The sequence below is a fragment of the Chenopodium album genome, chromosome 14 (genome assembly GCF_948465745.1).
Source record: "Chenopodium album chromosome 14, dcCheAlbu1.1, whole genome shotgun sequence".
Lineage (NCBI taxonomy): Eukaryota > Viridiplantae > Streptophyta > Magnoliopsida > Caryophyllales > Amaranthaceae > Chenopodium > Chenopodium album.
This window is the reverse complement of record NC_137847.1, coordinates 46,397,054-46,414,884: the sequence shown is the minus strand read 5'-3', so window position 1 is coordinate 46,414,884 and position 17,831 is coordinate 46,397,054. Positions and strand designations below refer to the sequence as shown.

The following is a 17,831-nucleotide window of genomic DNA, read 5'->3' as shown; positions in this document are numbered from 1 at the left end:
AAAATCTAATTATTAATTCTAATTCTATTGGGACTAAAGAGAACCTTCTAGAGAATTCTAGAAGACTATAATTAATTCTAATAAATCTAGGAATAATAATTAACATTGGGCCCTCCCTTAGATCATTGGGCCGTAAGTAAAGATCAACCGGGCCCAGTTTAGTATTTTGGTCATAACTTTCTCATTATTCATCGGAATTGTGCTTATAATATATCGTTGGAAAGTTCTTTGCAAGCCCCATCCGACTACACTATTATTGGACCCTTGTTGTGGACCAAACTAAACCGGATTGGTTGTTTTCATAAAATAGAGTTGTTTTTTGAAAACAGAAAGAAAGAATTTTAATAAAAACCAACCGCATCACCTGACCTTTCACACTTTCACTTCGTTCGATTATCAGATGACATGAAAGGTATTCATCACTGGGTTTGGTTTTGGAGAGACACATTTGGGTGTCTACAGATACCAAAGGTCATTAGTATCGAAAATAATTTCCGACACTCTTTCGATACTAGCACCTTTGTGGCTAATTTGTTGGTATCAGATTTCTAATCTGATACTAAAAAGGGGTGCCTATTGTATCGGAAAAATCAATAGTATCGGATAATTAGTAACTGAATTTACGATACAACTATATGTTCTTGTAGTATCAAAATTCTTTTGTTACTAAATACATACTATGGTATCAAAAACAATTGATACAAAAGAATAGATCTTTAGTATCATATTGGTTTCCAATACTAAACTACCCCTATAGTGTCTGAAATTATTGATACTATAATTATTACTGATTTTGGAAAAACCCTTTAGTATCTAAAATTTCTGATACTAAAGATATACTTTAATACAACAAAAGTACTCTAATATTTGTATGTACACATATAAGAGACTCTTTGATTTCAATTTCTATAGTATACAACTAATTTATAAATAATTCACAATTATATATATAATTCAAATACTTGTACAAAAGAATTTTTATTTTATATCTATCTCATTATGTAGCTCTAGTACAAAAAACTAAAGTATACATGCTTATAATACAAAGTGCATTTTACATCACCACCAGTATTCAACATAAACTATTGTACTACTTGATATCATAACATAATGTTTTCTTAACAAAAGTATAAAGTAGCTACTTGATCTCCAAAGAACTATACACTTGCATCAACAATCTTCAAACTTGGGCATTCTAGATCATCACAAAGTTTAAGCTGTTTAGAAAGGAAAAAAGAAAAATCATCACATATAAGAGCCTCCAACAACATAATTAACATCATACAACAAAGGCATACAATACTCCAAGTGTTTTGAACTCGTATGACCATCAATTCTATAAGAACTAAAACTAATAGAAAAAACACATAGCTGCAACACACACACACACATGCCCAAATTGCTCTTTAAAATTGACATAATTACTTGATGAATATGCACATTAAGAACTTGAAAGAGATTGGTAAACTTAAACTCACTAGACAGTTCGAAAGCATTTCAAATCTTACTACCTTGTGTATATTCATTTGGACAAAAGAAACATTTTTTAGAGTTATACTATCTTGGACAATAAAATGATTGCCCTGTAGCTTAACCTTTACTAATAAGGGAAATTATCTTCTAAGATGAATAGAATAAAGCAATGTGGAGCACCAAAATAAACATGGAAAGTGTGAGATTATTCAGGAGACATTAAAGCTCTACATCAAACAACATTACTTAACAATACAATAACGAATTATTGAGCAGAATACCTTAACATGAGACTAATAAAATTAACAATGATAAAATATAAAAGAGCCCTACACATGATAGTAATTCAAATAGCACATAATTTATCAACTTTCCCTGGCCTACTATATCTAACAGATTAAACCCAAACATGGACACCATTAGTTACCTCGAGTCCTCGACCAAGTAGGAAAAAAATGGAACCACAAGTTACAACTTGGTATTGACATGCTCTTCTTTTTCTACTAAGACCCAATAACACAAATCCTATTCTTAGCATTCACACCATAACCAAATGAGTGTAGAGTTGAATTGTAAGAGTAACACAGGGAATTTGTGTGCATTAAAGGAGATGCAAAAGTTAAAAATAAAATGGGAAAAATGGATGGGAGAATAAAATCTAAGAAATTTAGCATAATTAGGAGAAATGAAATACAAAACAATGGATCTGGCAAGATCAACAAATAAAATCAGTGACAATGATGCAGCAGTGAGAGAGAGGCACCTGAGTGAGGAGAAAACTTTTGTCACGATAGCAAGGTCCTGTATTGTTCAGAGAGAATTTGAAACCCAGATGAGAATATAAGATAGTATTGGGTTTGTTTTTAGGGTTTTAATTATTGAGGATTCTGAACCCAAATGAGAATGAAGGATAGTATTGGGTTTGTTTTTAGGGTTTTAATTGTTGAGGATTCTACAATCTACAAAACCCGATACTAAATTTTCTGATACTAAAGACCTGTTTTCTAGTAGTGTATGAGCATCCATACGACTTCCCTGAACCTCACGTAATCTTTTTTCAGCTTTCTTAATTTTTTTTCTTCAGAACCCCAAAAGATTTATCAACCCATGTAGTAAGATTCCCAGCCACCATAGCGATTCTTTCAGCAATAGACACAGCAGCCCCTTCTTTCCAAGCATCCTTGACCACCTTTCCGCACTCATCCTTAGATAATCATAAAGCCTCAAACCTAAAAACTTTCCCTTGCCTATCGAATTCATTTAGATCACCAAATTTAAGGAGGATAAGAGCATGGTCAGAGTGGCAAATTGAAAAGTGGATAACCTCAGCATAATGAAACATAGAACACCAACCCGAGTCCGCAATGTATCTGTCAAGCCTTGCTCGAACAAAAGTCTCGATGGAAGTACCCCGTTGCCATGTATATATGCACCCTTTGTAGCCAAGATCTCTAAAACCACATTCATCCAAAACACCCTGAAAAGCATCTATCTGTCTTTCCTCTCGGACCACACCACCATTTTTCTCATTCATATCCAAAATTTCATTAAAATCACCAAAACAAATCATTGGAGCATCAGTCCCGCCCTTCAACCTCCTCAACATTTCCCATGTCTTATGTTTATGTGCGGCCTTAGGCCACCCATAAACACCCACTGCCTTCCACATTACATTATTTGAGCTGTCACAAACATCCGCCTCAATGTGATGATTTGAGAAAGAGACCACCTTAACATTTAAATCCCTCCACCAAAACCCCAACCCTCCCGACCTCCCATTACTACTCAAGCACATGCCATTAGAGAAGCCACACCTATTACGAACAGTTTCTAACCGTTGAGCATCAATCTTGGTTTCCGAAACAAACACTATCTCCGGCCTATCCCTCCAACACCAATCTTGGAGGGCTTTAACTCGCAATGGGTTGCCAAGCCCATTGCAGTTCCAGCATAATATTTTTATTGGCCTTCGCAGGGTTGGTCTGCGCCAACCTCCGCTACTTGAGTTGAAATAGTCCAACCCTTATCATCAGTAACATGTTTCTGTTTTTTAGTGGTCCTTCCCCTTCACTTCCCACCATTGTTTCCACCTGCCCACCTATCGACATCTTTCTTTTTCCATCCTCCAAAATTCCCTGGTACTCACCACACTCATCAACAATCATATCCATTCTCGTAGACTCCCTCCCTGTATTCGAGCTCACCATAACATCTTTTATTGCAGCAGGCTTGTTTTGGAGTCTCGGTTTTCTTTGGATTTTTTAGGCTGATATTTAAAGTCAGAGGTTCCAATCATGAAGTTCATATTTGGCATAGTCTGGGTGGGTATAAGAATGGACTCAATTTGCTGCTGAGCCGGGGTTACAGTCTGGGACATAAGAGTATGTGGGTCAGAGTAGGTTGACATGGCAGCATTTTGATTGGAGGGTTGACTTTGAGAGGAATGTATGTGTTTTAGTGGAGACATAGCAAGCTTGGTTTCATTTTGTATTGTAGCAGAAGTTTGGTGTAGTATTTGTGGGGCAGTATTCTCATAGGAGCTATCTGTCACATTCCCCTGTACCTCCACAAAAGACAACCTTCCTCCCTTTGCCATATATGTGGCAGGCTGCACCTCCACTACCTCCTCACTTCTAAATTCCTTCTCAATTAAATTATTCCCACTACTACTCTTCTCTCCCCGTACTACTATGTTGCTAGCTTCCTTGACCGAAGGATCATTCTCCTTTGTGATGAATAATTGGCGTCTACTCTGAGTTACTTCCACAACCTCCTCATTCATCTTATTGAAACCCCTTCTTGGAGAAGCACGTAAGAAGATACCCCATCCCATCTTTTTTGTTTTCTCCTCTTCCGAGACAGTCACACAATCTCTCTCTGACTGGCCAATTATCCCACAAGCAAAGCAAAAAAATGGGAGTCGTTCATATTTGAACTCCACTTTCACCCTTTCTCCCCTCTTATCTTTCATCCATTGATACAAACGTAAAGGCTTCCTCACATCAATCAGAACACGAACGCGACGGTATCTGTTCAGGCCTAATGTATCATCTTCCAACTCCATAAATTCCCCCAAGTTCGAGGTTAAAGCTTTAGCATACGCATCATTACGACAGTTGAAAGGCAAATTTAGAATTCTAACCCAAAAAGGCGAGTGTGTTAACATTACCTTATCTGGCTGTTCATCACCATCAATCTCCTTCAAGATAAGCAAATGATTCTCCCAAAACCAAGGTCTACCATTCAACACTTTCTCCTTATCCCTCCAATGGAAAAATTGGAAGGCATATAAATTAGGGCTAATAACCCTAATGATCAAATTGTGGCTAGGAGCCCATACCTTCAGCATTGTGCGTTTAAACGCTTCTACATTGTAAGGGCGTTCCGTACACAATCTGTTGACGAGCATCAGATCAATTTTGTCATTGTTCTCTGCACATTCAATTACCCCAACATCATAATCGCCTCTTCCTCGTCTATTTTGAGGAAGGAATATTGAGCCGCCAAATCGTCAACCATCGCTGGAGTAGTCACGTTCAAAGGGAACGTAGCGCAGTCGTTCGAAACCGAGTTCAGTCTCTCTTTCAAGGAGATCGCCCTTTCTTTCGAGGGAGTTTTTATTTATTTATTTATTTTTTTTTTTTTTTTTGGTTGAGAGTTACCTGATCAATATATTAGTGTGTGTCAGTCTGTCACAATTTTATTATTTTAACTTTAATTCGTCTCCTCAAAAAACAAAAACTTTAATTCATTTACAACTAATATTATTTCCTACTTCCTCTATTTTTTAGTAGTTGCAACAATTTGACTTTTACACTATTCATGTATTTCGTTTTGGCTAGTTTTGACGGTTTATAATTTAGTAAAAATATAGTCATGTGAGATCTTGTTAGATTCGTCTCGACTTATACAATTTTAATATCAAATGTTTATAATTTTTACATGTCGGGAATTAAAGATATTAACAATGGAAAATATGCATCGACAAGGGGAAAAAGAGAAGTGTTGCAATTATTAAAAAAAAAATAGAGGAAGTATAAGTTCAATTTAAATCTGATAAATGAAAATTTAGATGATAGGACACATCCATATTTAGAGGTAAGTGGCACATGGTAGCTAATCAAATTATTCGAAATTGGAATTGAAACTTGTTGCAGTAAGTGGAAATGAGACTATCGTGTAAAAGTTCTAGTTCAAGATACCCTATTATTTCTAGGGTTATCCTTTATTCAGATTAAATGCAAAATTCAGAGTTTTTTTAATGGATATTTATGGACAATTTATAATTTTCTATTTTTAAATAAGTGCTCTATATCCATTACTTTGTATTGGGCTTTGCCTGTTTTATAATTTGAGCTTAAATTGTTACATGTATTATATTTTATTTTTCTTTTGACAAGTGGGCTTAGATGAAATAACAATTTTATTAAGTATCCTAAATTAGGATTATTGGGGTAATTTCAAGTTTCCTTATTAATTTACATGTCAAGTATTTCAAAGGGTATGCATGTCATTTTGACTATGCAATTGGGGTTAATATTGTAAATTTATATGTTAGCTGGGCTAATTCATATGTTTGTCTTTCTTCCATTCTGTTACTTTAGAAGAATACTACAAGAGGGGGGGTGAATTGTAGTATGGGAGGAATTAGACAGCTTTTGCCGGAATTATAAAATCTAAGTAAAAGGAACTCAAAGTCACACAAAGAGATTTTAGCGTGGATAACTTCTTGACCCTAACAAGAAGAAAAACTACAACCAGTTGGGATTTTAGGAAAGATTTTTTACTATAGTAGGGCAATCAACCTATTACAAGCTAAAGACTCTATCTCCAAGTTCCTCAACGAACTTAGAGTTCCCAACAGTATGTCCCTCAACTTATTGCTCTTCTCTTTCTCTTCTCTCTCTTTCTCTACCGACTTCTCTAGAGTTCACTCAAACTCCCAATCTCCAATTACAACTATTGAAAGAAATACTCTAATGAAAGAAAATAAGAAAGTTATCAACTTAAGAAAAATGCGACTCTCGACTCTTTTGAAAACTAAGAAGATAGAAAATATGATTGAGCAAGGGTGAAGATAGAAACATATTTCATTTATGTAGTATTAATATTAGAAAACGGGTATGGTTCTTAGAATTAGTGTGGTCATGTGGAATTGTGGATACTCAATTTGTTCCTGTAATCTGGTTACAAGAATTTGAGAACATGAACCAAAAGAGTGTGCCCCCATTGTTCTTCTAGATCAACAAATTCATTTTATCTTTTATGATGAATTTTAGCAAAAATATCAATTTTCTTTTATTTGTACTTCAAAGTTTAAATGTTGTTCATTTTAAGCTGCTCCATTCATTCGACCTCCGGCCTCCCTCGATCCCTCACCAACACCACTATTTCCTTCATATTTCTGACAACTACACCGTCATCTTCATCTTCTTTGTCTTCACCGACATGTTTACCACCATTTTAGTTTCGTTGCCTAATTAAACTAAAACCTTAAAAAAAGGGGAGAAATAAAGGGCATGGTTAATCTTAAAGGTAAGGGTGTCGTCCTCCAGTCCTCCTCCATTGAAGCTGTTTTTGAGCTTCAATTTCACGGATGAAGTTTCTAAAATTTTCATTGAAGCTCTTCAAATTGGTCATCCCCCATCAACAAGTGAAGCTTCTGTTAACTTTTTTTATTGTTGAAATTAAAAAGTTACCCATCTTTAAATATGCAAATTGACGATTATACCCTTAGATAAACAAATTCATGAATATAAACTAAATGGCAAGGTTTCAAAAAAAAAAAAAAAAATTGCATAATTTGTTTCAAAAGTTTCCCAATTTAACAATTTGTTAGGTTTCAATTCTGACATCTGAGACTGCGAATTGATCTTTGCGGTAATTATGAAAAATGCCACTTTAATTTTTTTTAAAAAATATTGAGAATTATTATAAATTTCCCGCCTAGAATGTTATCATCATCTTTCTCTCTCTAGAGCTTCACTTTTACGCTGCACCTCTGCCTTCCTCTCTTCCCTCCATTAAAGCTTACTCTGAGTTCTCCATTGAAGCAGCTTCCGAGCTCTCTCTCCACCATTGAAGCAGCTTCCGAGGTAAGATTTTAATTCTTCTTTGATAATCGAAGATCAATTTCACAATCTAGGGTTTAATTTCATCCTAATGCTAATTTAACTGTCATTATTGTCTATTTAGGGTTCTTCTAAGGTGAATTATTCAGCAATTAGTTGTAATTACTGATATTACGAAAGCTTATAACGAGAAATTTGTTGCTTGAATTTTGCTATGTGCAATTTATGTCAATATTGTTAAGCAAGAAGAATTTTCTGAGATTTTTTCATGTCATATTAGAAGATTCGTAATGATCAAAGATATTTTACTATGCATTTTACGTCTAAGATCATCGATTTGAATGCATTAAATCCGCGCATTGAGGAATTTTGTAGATAGATAGGCATTGTAGAAGAAAACTTAGGTATCATTAGAAATTCTTGAGGAACTGTTGATAAAGAAATTCGTATTGTTACGAGCTCAGATTGTTACTGGTAATCACCAATTCACCATGATAGATGACATCTATTGAAAGACATTTTGTGCATTTCGTATCCTTTGCTTTCCTTTATGATATCGGTGCTCGACAAATGATGACATTCTCTTGATGCTATGATTTCATAGCTGTGGCCTATATGAAGATAGTTGTAGAACATGAGTACGTGAATAAGAAAATACTATAAAATTCAACCAGAAAATCACAAATTTTAAACACCAATTCCTTGCTTGTATCTTGCTTGAAAAACTTAGCTTCAGGACTTGCATTTTGCACTTCTGGTGGAAGAGGAGATAGAGATGGAGGACGTGTTTGTACAACAGTATGTGCGAGTAGATAAAAGCTGCACATACACTTCATTGACAATCTTAATGATAAATGTTTTGAAACACTTCAAATGCTCTTTTGTTATAATAGATGAGTTTGAGTTTGAAGAAACTTGTGCTTGAATGTTGGTAATAATGATGTTTATATTTATTTTTGTTTTTGCTTTGATAGGTAATGGAGTCTGAATGTATTTCTATTACCTCCTCTAGTCCTTATAATATATGTTAAGTACCAATGCACTACTTTGTTCTAAAAAAAAAAAAAAAAAGAAAAGAAAAAAGTACCAAGGTACTGCTCTGAGCCTCTGAGTATTTGTCACTTCTGTATCAATCCACGGTTGTACCCAATTGTTATCCGTGCAGTATTATTTATTTATTTCTTAGTTTTAGATATAAATGGAATAGCTATTTTTTATTTTTTTCATTTTTTTATTTGTGTATACAATCTTAAAAGACACTTATAAAAGACCACAGAGAGAACCATACTGTATAAAGTACTTTTTTTTTTTTTGAGGGGAATACTGTATAAAGTACTTAGATTTTGGATAACAATTGGATTCAAACTTAGATTGAAGGACAGTTGTTGCTGTGGCTGTTTTTTGCTTAGGTTGAAGTTTTTTAACTGCAATTATTTTCAGGTGTTCCAAAAAATGTGAATTGTGACAAGGATACATGGTACTTTGAGTTAAGATTTAGGTGTCTAAGTAATATTATCGTCAAGTCAGAATCCTGTTTCGATGCAAGTTCTTTTGTTTTAATGTAATGAAATTAAGATGAAACAGTGAATAGCTGACTGTAATCAATCTTCTGAACTACTGATACCTGGCCTTGTCTGTTAAGTATTACCTTAAAATCTTAAATCTGTTTATGCAGGGAAAATCTCAACCAGTGCTTTAACAAAGATGGCAGAATCAGAGAAGAAAGATTCTTCAACTGGGAATGCAAAAGAGAAAATGTCACTGCTAGGTAATTTTATATGCGTGCAGTTTATTAGCATTTTGTACATGAATAGTATGATGAGTTCTTTAGTAGTTGAAAATGGCTACTTCAAAAGGAATGGGGAAATGTTTTCTGTAATGTGAAAGAACAAATTTTCGGTAGGGCTTCTCCATCTAACCTTAATAGAAACCCCATGCAAATTGATTAAAGTATGTTGTGCTTTTTTTTAAACCAACAATGAATACTTTTTTTTTTTTAATGAAATTTTCTCTTCCAGTCAACTGGAGATAAAGTTTTTTTTTTTTTTATTTTTTATTTTTTATTTTTTTTTTTATTTTTGATGTGCAATAGTTACAGCCAATTCCATAAACTCTACTACATTTATAAGTTGCTACATCATTAAATTTTGACGATTATGTGTGTGGTAGTTCTAGAAAAAGTTAAATTGTCGAAATGATTTCTGTTTATCACTTAGAAGAATCTGTGTATTAGTTGAGGATACTGCTGCAATTCATGATGAGTTAGATATATTAGTTGAATGAGTGCAAATGGAGTAAGATAGGTGCTGAAACACTTGTTCTTTTTGCACTGGGGCAGTGGAGCAGGGAGAACCTAAGAAGTATTCAGAGACAATCTCCGCAAAAAAATTCTTGTTTTTGTTTTCATTTGTCATTTTCACTGTTGCAAATATCTCTGCTCTTAGTACTTTTGTTGCACTGACAAAAAAAATCTGGTTATCTGGTATTCTTTCATGCTTACAAACTGTTGGTTTGATCAAACTCAATACAGATGAGGACTTCTCTAAAGATTTTCTTAGTTCATGGAAGTCAGGCACTGATGATATGGACTTCAGCTTTGAGCCAGTCAGCAAAGGCAAGAAAAAGGCATTCGACTTTGGCATGTAAGTTTTCTGAAATAGTATTGTGTTTATTATTAATTCTGTCTTGATGACGACAAATGTCCAGGTATATCGTTATGAATCTTATGATGTATCTTCTTGTTACTTGTTATGTTTTTCTTTTGTGTTGCCTCTTGCCAGCCTTAAAATCATTTTGTTAGAAAGATCAATAGGGGATACGGGATAGTTTTACAGGTTATTTGTATTCTTCATATAGGTTACTGACCACAATGAACTCCTGAGGCAGATTGAGTTTAAATGAATAAATAATAATTTTCTTCTTGAAGTATCAAAGTAATATGTTGGAATAATACTGTTCTGGCTTGCTATTGCATATCTGAATGTCCCATTGGGCATTTTACTTAATTGGTATGGAGGTATTATAAATTTGTTGTCACTTTTACTTTTTTTAATAGTCAGTACTCAGGGCCTCTAGTTTACAACTATTATAAGCATTACAACTACAAATAAAATCACAAACGTTCAATTTGCTTGTGATGATACTTTGCTTCAGACAACAATTGTGTATTATTCTTTATTTTTATACAGCATTAATACGTCTTTGCTTATAATATATATCTTACCAGGGATATGGATTTTTCTCTTGATGACGCATTTGGCAAGATGCCATCTTTCAAGATGGATTTGCCAGATATTGATTTTTCTAATTCCCCAAATAAATCCAAAAAGCCAAAGGAAAAGTCAGAAGAGGATTCTGCCAAAGGAAAACGTTCAGACAAACATGACAAGTTCAATTTTTCTTTCGATTTTGACGGGCAAGTATCTTTATAATCTCTCCATAGTATATACTTCAGTTTGGTGTCAGGAAAGAAATCATTATCAATTGCTTTGGACATTTATAGAAGAACTCAAAGGTCCACTAAAATGCCTGATTGACAGAATAAACATTAGTGATGGGGAGAAAGAGCCTGGTGATGGTGGTTGTTTTGGTAGTGCTAAATTCCCTTCAGACACTATTAACACTTCTGCAGCTAGTGTACAAACAACAAATGATGGTGCTAGGACAGAACTTTCTGTTTCTGAGGATATCCGAGAGGAATCAACACATACAAGTGCTGTAAGGTAATTCATAATTTTGTAGTGAACCCTACTCTTCTAGCTACCTTGGTTTCTTTATAATGTTGCTAAGTCTCTGTTGTAGCAGTCATGGAAGCAGCAAAAATAATGGGAATAAACTAGATGACCATCCCAGTTCATGTACCAAAGAACTGATTCAATCAGATTCAGTTATGGAGAATAGTGAAAAAAATGCTGCCGCTCATACTCCTCCAAGGTGATGCCACTATACTCCAAAATCTAACCTTTGTTTCAAAGCATGACAACTATAGTTTATTATGAAGTTGTTTTTGCTATAATTATATGCATGAAATTTGAGCAGGGACCATGATGACTCTGTCAATTGGAAAAACAGGAAAGAAGTGAGTGTTAATACAGTGAAGCATAATGGCAAAGCAAATGGTGGACTCCCTTCACTGGAATGTGAGAAGATGACCAACAATGTCAAAATTTCTGGGTAAGGCTTATCAACATTCCGTATGCATCACTTGCAATATTGATAGTCAGGGACTCAGGGTTGATTCAGGTCCTCTATTATACTGTTTTTCTAAGTTATAACTCTTATAAAGTTATAGGCATATACTACCTCCGATTTTTTTTAGTTGCAACTTTGGAATATTTTATATTTCACAAATAATACCCCAAAGGTGCAACTAATAAAAATTGGAGGTAGTATATTTTGTGGAAGTGTGATGATACTTTGCTTCAGACATAATCTCTAGTTCTTTAGTGCATTAGTTGATCTGTTTGTGCTTATGATATATATCTTACAGGGATATGGATTTTTCTCTTGACGACGCATTTGGAAAGATGTCATCTTTCAAGATGGATATGCCAGATGTTGATTTTCCTAAATCCCCAAATAAATTCACAAAGGTGGTGGAAAATTCAGAAGAGGTTTCTGCCAAGGGTAAACATCAAGACAAGCATGACAAGTTCACCTGTACTTCTGATTCTGATGGGCAAGTATCTATGAACTCTCTTCATAGTATATACTGCTTTTTGTGTTGGGAAAGGAGTCATTATTATTTTCTTAGGATATTATTAAAAAAACTGATACTAAACTCTTCACTACAATACATGATTGACAGAATGAATACTAGTGATGGAAAGAATGAGCATGGTCATGGTGGTAGTTTTGGTAGTGCTAAGCTTTCTTCAGATGCTGTTAACACTTCTGACAGTAGTGACACAAAGGCAATGTTCTCCATTGCTAGATCCAGTGCCGAAATGCAAAAGCCAGTTTCAAAGACTTCATCAACAACATGTGACAGGTTTAGCCACCTTTTTTTTGGGGGGTTCGTTAAATTTATGCTGATCAATGCTTTGACTTTCATGCTGTTAAGATTAAACCCAATATGTTTAGTGAGGACCGAATGCTTTGAGTGTGATTTCTTGCATAAGGTTTGTGCTACTTTCCATGGGGCTGGAGATTTGTGCTCATTGGAATCTTGTTGGATGGAAGGCATGATTCACATCTTATAAATTGGCAGCAAGTTATAAGCTTTGTGGAAATTACATGACATTGGGTGTTTCTTTTTCCTATTTTCCTAATAAAACTTGGATAGTTCATTAGGAAAATTTGCTTGGGTACTTTAATCTATAGATTTATTTATTAATTATCATATTTGTGTTAGGTTGTACTCCCTCCGTTCTTTTGTTTTATGTTTTACTCAGTTAATTATTTAGTTTAAGAAAAATTAGAAAAAGTGAGTGGGTGTAAAAGAAAGTAGGTTTGTGGGTGTATGAAAAAGGTAAATAAAGTACAAGAGAGTGTGTGGAATGGTGTAATTACTGTGGTATAAAAAGGTTGTTTGGGTGGGGGGGGGGGGGGGAATGGTGTTAGGCCTAGCAAATATAACTTAGTATGCTATCTCTGAGCATGATTTCTAAAGAAACGTATTTTGGAACGTACAATGTTTATAATTCTCTATCTGGGTATCAAAAGAGAGGGGGGGGGGGGGGGGGGAATCCAGGGTGGTGTTAGACTTAGCAAATATGACTTGCCAATGTAACCTCTGAGCATGGTTTCTAAATAAACAAATTTTGGTATGTGCAATGCTTATCCTTCTCTATCTGGCTATAAAAAGAGAAGAGGGGGGGGGGGGGGTGTCCAGGGTGGTATGGAGGCTAACATCATCACTACATTATGATATGCTGAATTATATGATGTTTGTGGGACACACCTTGCATCAATGTCATAAGTAGTAATTACCTTGTCCAGTGGACCAACCTCTGAAAAAACAGTGCTACTGAAGAATAAAGTTCCAGGAGCTATTAACTCAAAGTTTCCGGCTGTACAAGCAACAAATGAGGGTGTCAGGACAGAATTTTCAGCTTCTGAGGGTGACCGAGAAGGCTCAACACATACTGATGCTGTAAACAGAAGGTAAACTTTTGTAATGTCAGAACTCAACTTTTGTAGCTACTTCGAAGTCCTAATAATATTGTAGTGTCTCTGTTGTAGTTATGGAAGCAGCAAACAAAATGTAAAGGATTTAATTGACCTTCCAAGTTCATGTACCAAAGAATTGATTCAATCAGATTCAGTTACTAAAAAACGTGAGAAGGATGCTGCTGCTCATACTCCTTCTAGGTGATGTTACTATACTACAAACTATGACGTTTGACTCTGATCATGTCTCCTTAAGTTTATTATGAAGTTTCTTTCGCTATACTTATATGATTTGAATTTGATCAGGGACCACGACGACACTGTAAATGGAGGAGAAAAGAATGAGGTGAGTGTTGATACAGAGACACAAAGTGGAAAAGCAGCAAATGATGGACTCCCTTCGCTGGAATGTGAGAAAATGACCAACAATATCAATTCTTCTGGGTGAGACTTATCATTGTTCCATTCCAAAATCACTGCATCACTAGCAATATTACAAATACCTCAGTAAATACTTGCCTACTCTACTAAATTTCAGTCTCAACCTTTTACGGTGATCTCCTGAAATTTGTGTCACATTAAGGAGGAATTATTAACCTTCATAATTTTTTGACAACAACTTCAATGTTTCCTCCATATTTTTTTCATTGGTCCTAACAATTAAGTATTTATTTTTAAAAACTTACGGGGTCTAGCATACAATTTTTTTTCTATCCTTCCTCTCTTTGATTGTATATTGTTATATAATCACAATAAACTCCTCCAAAATCTGATAGTTGTCTAGGCCTGTTGCTTATTCTCTTATGTTGAAGGCTGGCAGATTTGTCATCTTTTAACTTAGCATCTTGGATGTAATTATTTCTATGTGACAAACAGATATTAGCAACAGTTTGGCTTCTTTAAAAATGATAAGGAAACTTATGGATTGCTTTTATGTTCTGCTTATGTTGGGGTATCTTGTTGAATGTCCTGCAGCTTTAGAATTCCTTCATCAACTCCACCAGAACAGGGAACTAATTTTGGCAACCAGAGGCAAGGTAATCTTAAAGACAAGATTTCAAGCATTGCATTGACTCAGAAATTAAACATTGGTCAAGGAAATAAACTTTCGTCCCAGAGAATTGACAAGAAAACGTTTGCTCTTCCTAGTTTGAAAATTACAAGGTATGCTGTTAATAGCTGATTTTGCCTGTATCTTCTTTTATGACTCTGCTTCTGCAGACTTATTATCTGGAAAATTCTTTTTATAGGCGTACCACTACAGACAAACATCCAGCTGCTCCCATTATGCTAAGTAATGTTAAATCTCTGGGAATTGTTGAGAAAAGCACAGGGCCACAACAAGCAATGATTAAGATGGTGTCCCCTACTATTTCCGTGAAACAAACTCCAACTCCCTCTTTGAAGCGCAAATCATCTGAGGTTCTTTCCATAATCATGTTATCTCAAGCTCTCTGACACCCCTACTAAAGCATTCTTAGTAACTCATAGAACAATGGGCAGGCTGCTGATATGGGTCCACCAAAGCTTCATACACCAAAACGCTTCTCACCCAATGAAAGCAGGTGCAGCACACTCCTAAAACTATCTTGGTATCATATCAGATTGTTTCCTGTTAGCTAATTTCAATTTGTTTGAATGTACAGAATGTCTCAAGTGTCAGTCAGAGAACCTGAAGATGGGGTAATCTTTTACACATTCTGTTTAAAATGTTTTACTAGTATTTGCTTCTAAAGGGAAAAGCAATTAGTGAAAGTAGATCTATGTGATTAGATATGCTTACAAACATTACCTGGCTGTGTGTATAGGTTCAAACTCAAGTTAACTCTGTGGTAGGAAGCACGAAGAATGTTTCACATGAGAACAAGTCCCCTAAGTTTCAGTTTGATCAAGAGGCAAACATGGCAGCCCTCCAATTCAGTTTGATGGTGGAGAACGATGCAAATGTTGAAAAGGCTGAGGCATGTGCAAAAGAGCTAGATAATGTAAGTAGTTTTGTTTTCAGTTTATTGGCAGTGAATTTGACCTATAAGAGCAATTCAATAATCTAAGTAAACCTGGCCTCTAAAGGAGAGAAGGAAAAAGCAGAGATCTGAAAATTGGATGAAGATGATTGCCTATGGTCTCTATCATATCTTTAGCCAAAGCAAGAAGTATATCATTTCTGAGTATATTGTCCTCCAAATCATGAAACCCTACTTATTGATGATTGGTTGATCATAGAGGAAGGTGGGAGGTGAGTAAAAGAGTGGGGAGGGGACGGGGAAGGGGAATGGGAACAGAAGTATCGAGTTATCCTGTATAAATTTTTAAATATTGGAAGAATTTGGTTTGTCAACCAGTGAAGAATTGGATCCCTTTGATTTCCTTCCCGTCCTTCATACTCAAACATACTATCATAGTATCACAGATTAGATGTTACTGAATCTAGATGATGGATGTTTCTTCTTTTTGGCCCTTTGCCCTTTGATTATGAAGTATGACTGGGAAATTAAACTGGAGATTTAACTCATGCATATTTCAGTAAGTTCTCTTAAGTTTTTGTAGTTAATTGAAGTACCTGTACTTCTTTCTGAGTATCCTGACACGTAAACTTTAAATTGAGTCTAGTGTTATATTATATTCTTTCTAACTGTTTGTACTTTTGGTCGAGGCACTACTGTTGAACCAATTCCACATATATTCTTTGCACACCCAGGCTCATACTTTTTTCGATTTAGAATGGCACATCTCTAAGGGAACTCTTTTTCCTGATACTGACATTCCTTGTGAACTGTCTTCTTTTCGATGGTTAGACCAATGTATATAATTTGCCAGGGTTGCTTACCACTAAGAACAAGTGAATGAAAATTTATTTTCAGCAACTGTTTTTCATGACTTGTTGATTATCAGTATTTAAATATTTTAGCATGCGGTTAGAGGGCAATTAATGTTAACTATCTGCATGACATTCATTATATAGTACGGAGTATTTAGAAGTCTGGACTACTCGAAGATACTAGCTTACACCATTCAAGACCTTAATTGATCACAATCGCCTTTCCAAATCTCTCTTGTATGAGATACGAAGCATTAACTTGCATCCAAACTTCTTTTTTCCATGTATATATTTCTGTGTCTAATGCTATGCATTGAGAAATGAAAATCAAGGTTGTTGGGTTTGCTCTACAGATCTGCAACATGTTGAAAAAGAAGCATGAGGAAGCAAAGGAGTTACTGGTCCGAGCTCTTGTGAACAACAACAATCTTCTGATGCTGAACCATCCCATCTATGAAGAAAAGATATCCTTGCATTTATAGTCGCTGTTATTACAGCACATATAGTTTCTTTTCATACTTAGATATTCAATGGGATGTACATTTGCGGATCCTGGATGATCAGTTGTAACCCTTGACAGTCAAAACATCAGTGCAGTTCAGAGGCTCGCTTCTAAATTGATGTCAAAAGAGCTGGAAGTCAAGGCTTAGAAGAACTATTCACACTGATAACAGGAAGGTTTTTCTCACTCTATATTACGTGATCATGCATGCTCATACAAGGTTTTGTATTACAGTATCTCATTTGATTCAATCGATTTTCTGATAGTTTTGAATTTCAGGATGATCTAAATGCTAAATCCTGCAGAGGGGAGATAGCATCATTATGGTGTAAATGCTCTCGTTTGCTCCTCTTGATTTGTGTAGTGTTCGATCATATATGAACATGCTTATTTTTGCTAAAAGGTAGTGCTTAATTTCGATATACAAATCATGTATGGGTTTTTGGAGTTCTTGGTTGGCAATGTGGCACATTGCTGTTTTGTAAAGCCAAATTTTATGGTCTGTAAAGCTAGTAAGAGAAACAGTATTCTCTGCGTGTTCTATCTTTCAATTTGGGTCTAAATTGTGTAATCAAGAACTAGTTTGATTTACCAATTACTAAGTCATTTTCATCTTGAAGTTTGCAGCCTGAAATTCTGAATGGTCTATTGTTGAGTATATTTCATATTGAAATTTAAATTATTACCTCTTTAAAAGGCTCATATATAATCTAAATATAAATAAAGATATTTAATTAAAATTGTGCATTGACAAGCGTAAAATTCCGAGGCTTGTAAATATATTACATACTTTGGGTCTGTTCACTTTAGCTTAATTTCAGTTCAGTTCACTTCAGCTCTTAATTTCCTTCTCTCA

General features: G+C 35.0%; 2 protein-coding genes across 2 annotated transcripts; one reads left to right on the top strand and one right to left on the bottom strand.

Annotated features, from left to right (window-relative positions):
- Nucleotides 1-2,686: 2,686 nt before the first annotated feature.
- Nucleotides 2,687-3,644, bottom strand: LOC145578174 (uncharacterized). The gene is made up of 2 exons (XM_081635544.1): nt 3,572-3,644; nt 2,687-3,495 (listed from the first exon to the last, which is right to left on the bottom strand). The coding sequence occupies exons 1-2, from the start codon at nt 3,642-3,644 to the stop codon at nt 2,687-2,689; spliced, it is 882 nt and encodes a 293-aa protein (XP_081491670.1).
- Nucleotides 3,645-7,411: 3,767 nt separating this feature from the next.
- On the top strand, nt 7,412-17,562 carry LOC145578173 (uncharacterized). Its single transcript, XM_081635542.1, has 19 exons — nt 7,412-7,568; nt 9,220-9,312; nt 10,075-10,186; nt 10,771-10,959; nt 11,084-11,266; nt 11,349-11,477; nt 11,583-11,717; nt 12,034-12,222; nt 12,352-12,534; nt 13,485-13,649; nt 13,728-13,856; nt 13,962-14,099; nt 14,631-14,819; nt 14,906-15,077; nt 15,159-15,220; nt 15,302-15,338; nt 15,464-15,640; nt 16,827-16,937; nt 17,061-17,562. The coding sequence occupies exons 2-19, from the start codon at nt 9,249-9,251 to the stop codon at nt 17,121-17,123; spliced, it is 2,427 nt and encodes an 808-aa protein (XP_081491668.1). The 5' UTR covers nt 7,412-7,568; nt 9,220-9,248; the 3' UTR covers nt 17,124-17,562.
- The last annotated feature ends 269 nt before the right edge of the window (nt 17,563-17,831 follow it).

Coding starts and splice junctions, on each gene's coding strand:
- LOC145578174 (XM_081635544.1), bottom strand. CDS start 3,644: ATGGATATGATTGTTGATGAGTGTGGTGAGTACCAGGGAATTTTGGAG. Junction 3,496..3,571: donor AAAAAGAAAGATGTCGATAG/GTGGGCAGGTGG, acceptor ACTGATGATAAG/GGTTGGACTATTTCAACTCA.
- LOC145578173 (XM_081635542.1), top strand. CDS start 9,249: ATGGCAGAATCAGAGAAGAAAGATTCTTCAACTGGGAATGCAAAAGAG. Junction 10,960..11,083: donor TTTTCTTTCGATTTTGACGG/GCAAGTATCTTT, acceptor CCTGATTGACAG/AATAAACATTAGTGATGGGG. Junction 15,078..15,158: donor TGAAGCGCAAATCATCTGAG/GTTCTTTCCATA, acceptor AACAATGGGCAG/GCTGCTGATATGGGTCCACC.